This window comes from Propithecus coquereli, unplaced genomic scaffold (genome assembly GCF_000956105.1).
Source record: "Propithecus coquereli isolate 6110/MARCELLA unplaced genomic scaffold, Pcoq_1.0 Scaffold148, whole genome shotgun sequence".
In the NCBI taxonomy this organism is placed as follows: domain Eukaryota; kingdom Metazoa; phylum Chordata; class Mammalia; order Primates; family Indriidae; genus Propithecus; species Propithecus coquereli.
Genome location: NW_012139191.1, coordinates 211,364 through 221,260, shown reverse-complemented (window position 1 = coordinate 221,260; position 9,897 = coordinate 211,364). Strand labels below are relative to the sequence as shown.

The window sequence follows — 9,897 nt, the reverse complement described above, 5'->3', positions numbered from 1 at the left end:
CTCCTGAGCTCAAACAATCCGCCCGCCTCCACCTCCCAGAGTGCTAAGATTACAGGCATGAGCCACCGCGCCTGGCTGAAAGTTTTTAAAAGAAGCAGTTAAGATTCCCCCAGATCCTTGCCCTGGGCAGTCAACCTAATAGAAGACTAGAAGCCCATTCCTTTCAGAAATTGATGATGGCAGGCTGTGAACTCCAGGGACAAGTGAAAACAGGCAGGTTAAAAGCAAGCAGAGAGCCCATAAACAAACACTTGTGTACATGGTCAAATGATTTCCCACAAGAGTGCCAAGATCATTCAATGGGAGAAACTGTTAGGTAGACAGCTAGGGACCTCCAGCCCCTCCTGGGACAAGGCTAGACACACCTAGGGGAGAAGGGAACACCCCATGAATCTGCCAATCAGAACTTAGTGTGCCAATTGCAAAAAAATGCAGAGGATTCTCTAGCCTATGGGCCAAGCAGCATAGTACAATAGAGTCTGGAAAGTGACCTAGGACAACCAACTTTCAGAGAGGCTCATGGGAGATCCGCATGCACAGTAAGATTCAGGCCATATAACTTCCAATTGTCCAATCAAAGTGGTTCCACAGTGACATCTGAGTCACCAGGAGGGTCCAATCCAGACACTTGTAAGACAAGACCCAGACCACAACCAAAGCCTTTTTGTCAAGACAAGGGGTCCGTTAGTCATCTGTGGCAAATGTATCTTGCTCTCACTCTGTAAGCCTCTATCTTGCTCTTGCTCTATATTCCTTTCTCTCCTCAATAAACCTCATTTTTGTGCTTACCTTGCTTTCAGTGTGTCTGGTCATTCTTCTGCCAAGAGAGCACCAAGAACCAACATTTCAGACTACAATCCCACAAAAAGACAGTCTTTCCAACAAATGGTGGTGGAAAAACTGGATACTCACGTGCAAAAGACTAAAACTGGACCCTCATCTTATACCACATACAAAAATTAACTCAAAATGGATCAAAGACCTAAACATAAAAGCTAAAACTATAAAACTCTTAGAAGAAAGTACTGATGAAAAGAAAAACTCCATGACACTGGATTTGGGAATGACTTCTTAGATATAATAAAAGAGAATATAGATAAATCCAACTATATCAAAATTTAAAACTATGCATCAAAGAGGAATCACCAGAGTGAAATGGTAACCTACAGAATGGGAGAAAATATTTACAAATCAAATGTCTGATAAAGGATCAATATCCAGAAAAAGAACTCTTAAACAGTTCAACAACCAAGAAACAAACAACTGGATTAAAAAATGGGCAAAGAACTTGAATAGATATTTCTCCAAGAAAACATACAAATGGCCACTAAGTACCAGAAAAGATGTTCATCGCTAACCACAGGGGAAATACAAATCAAAACAACCATGAGATACCAGCTCATTTAGGATGGCTACCATCAAAAAACCCAGAAAATAACAAGTGATGTTGAGAATGTGGAGAGACTGGAGCTCTTATACTCTGTTGATAGGAATGTAAAACGAAGAACAGCAGGGTAGTTCCTCAGAAAGTTAAAAATAGAATCACTACACTATCCAGCAATTCCACTTCTGGGTATACACTGGAAAGAACTGAAAGCAGGGTCTCAAAAAGATATCTGTATATCCATGTTCACAGCAGCATTATTCACAATAACTAAAGGGTGGAAGCAATCCAAATGTCCACCAATGGATTAATGGATAAACAAAATGTGGTATTTTGGGAAAAAAAATTGTTTTCTATACCTTACAACATTTCTGACACCAAACATGTGGGTTTTTTCCACACTCACAACCAATTCTCCAATTCTCTAGACACCAACTGGGTGTTGAATGATTCAATTCAATCCTAGCACTAACTATCCAGTTAGTGCAGACCTCACAAGCTAAGGGCTCAGTTCCATAAGGTTGCCCCACTTTAGATGCCAACTCCAAGTCTAGACCTCCAGTACTTCTGACAGACCAACTATAAATTTAGGGTTCATGTTATCCCTTCCTCATGTTTGATAATTTGCTATAACACTCACAAAACTCAAGGAAATATTTACTTGCATTTACTGGTTCACTGTAAAAGATAGCACAAAGATGAACAGCCAGATGAAGAGGTACATAAGGCAAGGTGAGGGGCCTGGAGCTTCCATGCCCTCTATGGATGCACCACCCTCTCAGCACCTGTGTTCACTAACCCCAAAGCTCTTTCGACTCCATCACTTAGGGTTTTTATGGAGCTTCCATTACATAGGCATGGTGTATTAAATCATTGGCCATCAGTCATTGAACCCAATCACAAGCCCCTCTGCCTCCCTGAAGGTGGGAGAAGGAGCTGAGACTGAAAGTTCCAACCATCTGATCACTTGGTTTGGTCACTCTGGCAACCAGCCTCCAACATGAAGCTATATAAAGGGCCCCATCAAGAGTCACCTCATCAGCATAAACTTGGGTAGGGTTCAAAGGGGCCTACTATGAATAAGAAAAGATACTCCCCTCATCCCGAATTCCAAGGATTTCAGGAACTATAGTGCTAAGAACCGGAAAAATATACATTTCTTATTGTATCACAGGTATGTACATACATTAAATAAAAATTATAGGAGACCGTTGTTTTGGACTAAGCTCCTGCACTAGGCCCCAAAAGACCAGACTAAAAATCAAAATGGTATCATCCCTGCTAAAATTCATCACCAAAATGAAACTAAGTTGTTATCTGTCTGATCTTTAGAGAAACCAGAAGAGAAAGGTAACACCCAATTTTTCAAACAGGTCAGTTTTACTCTTTATGATAATGAAGTTCCCTCTGTTTTGTTACTTTACAATAAGAAGTAATCAGAAATTAACCAGTTATTTTTCTATTATTCTTAATTTTGAAATAACCAATCCTCTTTTTGTTCTTTGTTTCTGCTTTCTCCAGTCCCTTTTTGTCTATAAAACCAAGCTCCCATGCTCAGCTCATTGGAACACTTACTACATTTTATGGAAGCAATGTTGCCTGATTCTAGAATCACAAATAAAGCCAATAAAGATCTTTAATTAAATTGCTGTAATTTTATCTTTTCTTTTTTTTTCCTTAGAGACAGTGTCTCTCTCTGTCACCGAGGCTGGAGTGCAGCAACTCGATCATATCTCATTGTAACTTTGAATTCCTGAGCTCAAGTAATCCTCCTGCCTCAGCCTCCCAAGTAGCTGGGACTAAAGCACACGCCACCATGCCTGGCTAATTTTTTAATTTTTTGTGGAGATGGGGTCTCAGGGTCTCACTACGTTGCCTACGCTGGTCTCAAATTCCTGTCCTCAAGTGATCCTCCTACCTTGACCTCCCAAGGTGCTGAGATTGCAGGCATGAGCCACCGTGTTGGCCAATTTTGTCTTTTGACACATACAATTAAATTATTAGCCTTAAACGAGGAAATTATGACGCAGGCTACAATATGGATGAAGCTTGAAGACATTAAGTGAAATAAGCCAGTCACAAAATGTCAAATACTGTACAAGTCCACTGATAGCAATACAGTAGTCCCTCTATATCCTCAGGAGATACATTCCAAGAGCCCCAGTGGATGCCTGAAACTGCAGACAGTACTGAATCCTATATATGCTACATTTTTTCCTATATATATGTACTTATGACAAAGTTCAATTGATAAGTGAGGCACACTAAGAGATTAGCAATCATAACTTAATAATAAAATAGAACAATACCTTGACAATATTGGGGCTCACAAACTGATATACCAACATATGGCATTTGACATGCTGAACTGAAGGATCCTCAAAGTCTGACACCCCCATCCCCTATCTCTTCCAAAACATAAGATTCTCTGAAAGTCCTTATCTGCCTAAAGTCCAGATCCATCAAAGTAGAGAACAATTACCTCTAGTCCCTTCCCTGAGTTTTCATGAACTGAACCCATATCACAAACTTGGTCATGAACCACTGACTGTTCTGCAGGCCCAACAGACTCTGCCCCAGACCACTGCATGTTCTTTAAGCTCACTAAATTATCCCTAGTAATCATTTATTGCCCCTCAACAGAATTCCTCTTGTCCCCCCTCCCATTACCTGTTTTGCCAAGATCCAAGCCTCCAACCTTTCTGTAACGTCAAGATGGTATATAAGCTTCTGTACCCCACTGAGGAGTTGGGTCTTCATTCTAAAGGCTTCCATGTATACACGTTAAAAATATTTGTATGACTTTTTTCCAATTCATCTATCTTTTGTGAGTTGATTTTTCGGTGAACCTTCAGAGGGCCAAGGGATCCCCTTGGCCTCTACAACAATGAATCTGATAACTCCATGACTACTAAGTGACTAAGAGGCAGGTTATCATGTATGTGCAGCATGGACATGTTACTGAAAGCTCAGCACTTGTCCACGAGCCCACATCAGAAGAACAAGGACAAGTGGTTGAGGAGAAGAAAAGAGAAGGTGATTACTTTGCCAGCAAAAGAGGGAAAATGGCAGACTCTTGTCTCAAAATCCAAATTTCCTGAACATAAGCAGAAATACAGATCTTTTAAAGGGAGGGCCCACAGTTCTAGGCTATAGCAGTTAACAATTTTCCCATCCAAGTACTAACCAGGACCGACTCTGCTTAGCTTCCGAGATCAAACGAGATTCAGCTCAGACTGGTATGGCCGTGTAGTTAAGGATTCTAATGGTCCCATTCCTACTGAAGACAAACCCTGTGACCTCCACCCACCTGGAAGCCTGCTCAGAACCTCCAGACCTCCACCAACAGACAGTTCAACTGAATTATCTTCAGTAACACAAAGAACAAAAGACATTCCCCTGCCCCTCTGGACCACCTGCTCCCGAGACAGGGATACAGGCCTCAGTTTCCAAAAAGAGTAGGGGAAGTTTTTAAGAGACAGAAAATATTTTTGCCATTTTCATCCCCCAGGCCATTCCCTCTGTTACAGATACACTGGACAAAGGGATGATTCACATTCCTGGAGCTACCCAGAACAGCACACCATTTAAAACTTACAAATTGTTTATTTCTTTCATTTTCCATTTAGTATTTCCGGACCATGGTTGACCTCAGAAACAGAAACTCAGGAAAGCAAAACTGCAGATAAGAGGAGACCACAGTAGTGAAATTCCTAGACAGGAAGTAGAACAGTGTTTGTCAGGGGCTGGGGAAGGGAGGACAGGGGAGTTACCGTTTAATGGGTACACAGAGTTTTAGTTTTGCAACAGGAAAAACATTTTGGAGATTGGTTGCCCAACAATGTGAGTGTACTTAACACTACCATATTGAAATTTAAAAATGGTTAGGATGATAAATTTTATGTTTTGTGTATTTTACCGCAATAATAAACAAATAAATAACTGAACAAACAGCAAGTCAGCAAACTGAACAATGTGATACTCCTCTCTCCCTTCTCATGCCAAGTTCCAAGAACTACCAGCCAGGATTACGCCATGGCAGGAGACTAGAAATAGAATTCCTCCCTGGAAAACTGTGATTTCTAAAAAGTTCTGTTGGTTCTTTTACAATTCTGGATTTTACAATCTTTTACAATTTCTGGATAGCAACTTACTTTTGCTATTCTCATTTTTAAAACATTACTTTTTAAAATTTTTCAGTTTTTAAAAACGTATTTATCTTATGGCCAAACACTTCCCATTCTTCAGCGTCTACCTACAGATATGGACATGGGGTGCCCCAACAAAATAGCTCCTTCCTAACTGATCACCTACAGTGAAGCCTACCTATTCATGTATGAAAATCTCCCAGTCAGCTTTTAGCGTCTTACTAGAAAATGGGAGCAAAAGGCTAATCATCTCCAGACATTTGGGAATGTCTAAAATTAGAAACCAAAAATAACACACAGGAAAAGAAATACAAAGAAAATAAAGACAATGCAGTGAACAAAAGAAAACTTCAAAACTACTACAGTTAACATATCTAGCAAAAAGAACAAACATTTTGTCCCAAGAGATTTCAAAAAGGTAGGAATAAAGTGGCCAGGTGCAGTGTCTCATGCCTGTAATCCCTTGGGAGGCTGAGGTAGGAGTATAGCTTATGGGTAGGAGTTAGAGACCAGTCTGAAAAACACAGCAAGACCCCCATCTTTACAAAAAATAGAAAAATTAGCTGGGTGTGGTGGTGTGGACCTGTAATCCCAGCTACTGAGGAGGCTGAGGTGGAAGAGTTGCTTGAGCCCAGGAATTCGAGGTTACAGTGAGGTTTGATGATGCCACTACACTTTAGCCTGGGTAAAAGAGCAAAAACGAAGGTAGGAGACAGAGTGGAGGAAATTCCCCACAAGTGGGGAAAAAAACCAAGAAGGAAAACAGAAAACAAAGAGAACAGAAAAAATGGAGCGAAGAAGCTTGTCACATAAATAAAAACATTTTCAGATCTTAAAAAGACTTGAGTTTCCAGGTGAAGTGCCTGATACAATGCGTAGACTCTATTAAAATTCTGAGTGAAATCATTTCTAATCTAGAATTCAAACCCAGCCAAATTATAAATCAAGAAAGCAACAGTAGCATGAACATATTTTCAAGAAATGATGTAAATTTTTCTTCCCATGTATCCTTTTCTCAGGAAGCTACACCTGTTTCAGATATGCTCCACGACTAACAGTAACAAAAACAGCAAATATTACTGAGCACCTACAGAATGCACAGGGCTTTTATATGTGTTTGCTCATCTAATTTTTAAAACAACCCTTTGAGGTGGGTAAGATTATTATTCCCATCATTCAGATTGGAAACTCAGGCACAAAGAGGTTAAATGACTTGGCCAAGGTCACACATCCAGTTATCAGTCGGGATTGGAACCCAGGAGGGTGGGCTTCAGAGCCCATCCTGTCAGTCACTAGGCTATAATGCAAGCCAAGGGAGTATATCCAGAAAGAGGAATATGTGGAATTGAGACACACAAAAAGGGGAAGGAAATTTCCAGAAAAATGTTAAAAGGAAGTCCCAAATCACAGCTGAGCCAACAATGACTCCCAACGGACTCCCAACTCACAAAATATTGGGTGTGTCTGAATACATCTGGAAAAGATTTCCCAGTTCTCTAGATGTTTGGATGAACTAGTAAATAGTACAGAGAAAAACTAAGCAAACAAAAAAATACATCAATTATTAACTTTAGGGAAAATAAAAATTTATAGGAAAGAAAATACAATCATAGCACACTGATTGGCTCATTTGTGAATAAAGGTTAAGAGTAATAACAAACCGTATAGTAATTCAACCAAAAAAAGTGATATGAACATTGGAAGGATAGGAGGTCATGAAAAGTGTGTATGTTTAGCTAAATCCACAGCAAGACTTCTAATATATATATATCTCAAAAAAATGGTATGAGAATTTTACTTCATTAGAAATATAGGAGTAAAAAGCAAAAATTTAAACAAGTTTTTGTCACTCTGCATTCCATCCTGGTGTCTTCTGATCTCCTAAATGATTTTTTTAATTGAGTACACTCTTTGTACCTTAAGTTTTATGACTTTCAACAAATACATAAGCTCATTATTTTTAGACCCTCTCCTAATGCAAGTATTTGAGAGCTATATGCAAATGAATTTGGATGGCTATATTCCAATAAAATTTTATGGAAACTGAAATTTGTACTTCACATAATTTTGTTAGGAAACATTCTTCTCTGATTTTTTTTTCATTTACAAATGCATAAATCACTCTTAGCTTGCAGGACATACAAAAACAGGTGCCAGGCTGGATTTGGCCTGTGAGCTGTAGTTTTGCCCACTCCTGTCCTAACGCAAAAGCAAAGAGGCTGCAGATGGGAGATTTCTGTCAAGGAGGTTCCCAATAGTCCATATTACCCACAAAAGAAAGCCCAAGCACATGGACAGCTGCTACTCCCAGAGAGCCAGCTAACAACACTAGTCCCTTAAGACTGTTTTGACTCTTATCTCTGCTCCCTTTCTCCCCTCAATCTAGAGGAGCCAGAGACTACAGTAAGGGAAAGGGTTGGGGAAGGGAGAAGAGAATCAAATGGCAGAAAACAGTTAAGAAAGCAACTCGCTTTTCCCCACTACTGGTTTCCTGGTCCCCGAACTGGCCCCAGGCAGAGAGGAAACGGGGTGGGGGGGTGGGTAGGTTAAGGGGAAGACACAGGGCTTTAAAATAAATGGAATAGAGATTTTAAATTAGATGAGGCCACACTTTTTACATTTCCTGAAGCTAACTGGAAAGCATCAGCCCAGATTCGCACAGGTGTTGCAAAGAATAATTAACGATGTTTAAAGTCAATGTTAAAAAAAGAATAAAGTTGTTCTCTATTTTCAAACTATTAAAGACTATCTCATTCAATAAGCCAGTTACATAACCCAAGGACCTTTATCCAGAATACGTAAAGAACACTTAAAAACAAATAAAGATTTTCGCAAAATAGAAAATGGGCAAAGGATATGAATAGGCAACTAAAAAAAAAAAACTAAAATCCAAAAAATACTAATGCATGTGAAAAACATTCAACTTCACAAATAGTCAAGGAAATGCAAACAAAACCAAGTATCATTTCACACAGATTAGACTGTAAGAACGTTAAAATCCGACAATACCAGGTTTTAGTATTAATAAGAATCTGGCTAAATAAAGGAATGAGTGTAGTCACAGAGCAATGCACCAATTAAATATGGTTTGTACCCTTAGAGGTGTGTTGACCACAAGCAGTCATTACCATTCGAACAACAAAATTAAAGACACTGCGCTAGCCATTCTTTGCCAAGAGTCAACAACCTCAAGAGAAGACTACAGCTGCATAAGAATACCAACTGCTCTCACAAGGAATAAAACTTTTTTAGGATAATCAGGTGAGGAAGCCACGCCCACAGTTTTAGGAATTGAAATTCTGTCATATTATGCGACCGCTTCCTACGATTTAAGATACGTGATATGCCTGAAGGGTTTCCAAGAACTCAGAACGCGATGAAACGGACGCAAGAAAGGGGAAGAGCAGAGCTTGGAGATCTAGTGATTTCAGCCTGAGGGCTTCCACTGCAAGGCAAGGCGCATAAACAGAAACAGACAGACTCATCCGGGCCAGGCTCACGACACGGGCAGCCCGGGAGACCAGTCCTGCAGCTGGCAGATAAAGGCCGCCGGCACTCCTGGCCCCGAAACTCTCGCTCCCTCCCCCTCGTGGCTCGTAGGCAGGGAAGGGTCAGCCGTCCCGCGGTACGAGTGGCGGGCGGGCTGACCGCTGAGGCCTCGCCCTCAGACTACAGCCGCCAAGCAGCGAGGAAGGAGATAGGAGGAGGGGCCGCAGCCCCGGCCCGCCCTGAAGCCACCGGAGCAAAACAGAAACCCAACGCGGACGCAACGGAACGCGGCCCGGCCCGCGCCACCCCAGCCCTGCCCGCCGCCGAGCCGCTCCGCCGACAGGAGCGCGATGGCGGCCCCCTCCCCGGGCCCCGCTGCGGCCCCCGCCGCCGTGCCGGGCCCACGAGTCGCCACCGCCCACTGCCAGCCCCCCCTCACTTGCCCGCCTGCCCGCCCTCCTGGGACACGGCCCGCTCCACCCCTCGCGGCTGCTCACCGCGCTGAGGCGGATCCCGCTGGGTGGCTGCGCCGCCATCTTGAGCAAGCTACAAAGCCAGGAATGGCCTCGGCCGCAACCCGACTGGGAGGTGGCGAGGCAACTGTGGGGCTCGCGGGCCCTCCCACTTCCTGGGCGGGACGCGCCACTGGCCCCTCCCACTCACTTCCGCCTCCAGGCAAAGCCGAATTGGGAATGTGGGGAAGGTGAATTGCGATCTGGTTCCCGCGGGGTACGCTGGGAGCTGAGCTAGGAGCGTGGGGCCCTGCGGGGCTAAGGGCGCATGCGTGAAGTGCGGGGGGCGCGTAGCCCTCGCCACACCCCTCTGGACGTCCGGACTCTGGGGTCTGGAGTTTGAAGCCTGGCGGGAAGTGCTGTG

At 42.6% G+C, this 9,897-nt stretch overlaps 1 protein-coding gene across 2 annotated transcripts in view; it reads right to left on the bottom strand.

Annotated features, from left to right (window-relative positions):
* MORC3 (MORC family CW-type zinc finger 3) overlaps positions 1–9,624 on the bottom strand; it is a 66,230-nt gene extending 56,606 nt beyond the window's left edge. For both annotated transcript variants that reach the window (XM_012640104.1, XM_012640106.1), the window contains exon 1: positions 9,519–9,624. In XM_012640104.1, coding sequence (XP_012495558.1) covers positions 9,519–9,557 — 39 coding nt within the window. In that variant the 5' untranslated portion in view covers positions 9,558–9,624. The remainder of the gene's footprint in view (positions 1–9,518) is intronic.
* Positions 9,625–9,897: the final 273 nt, after the last annotated feature.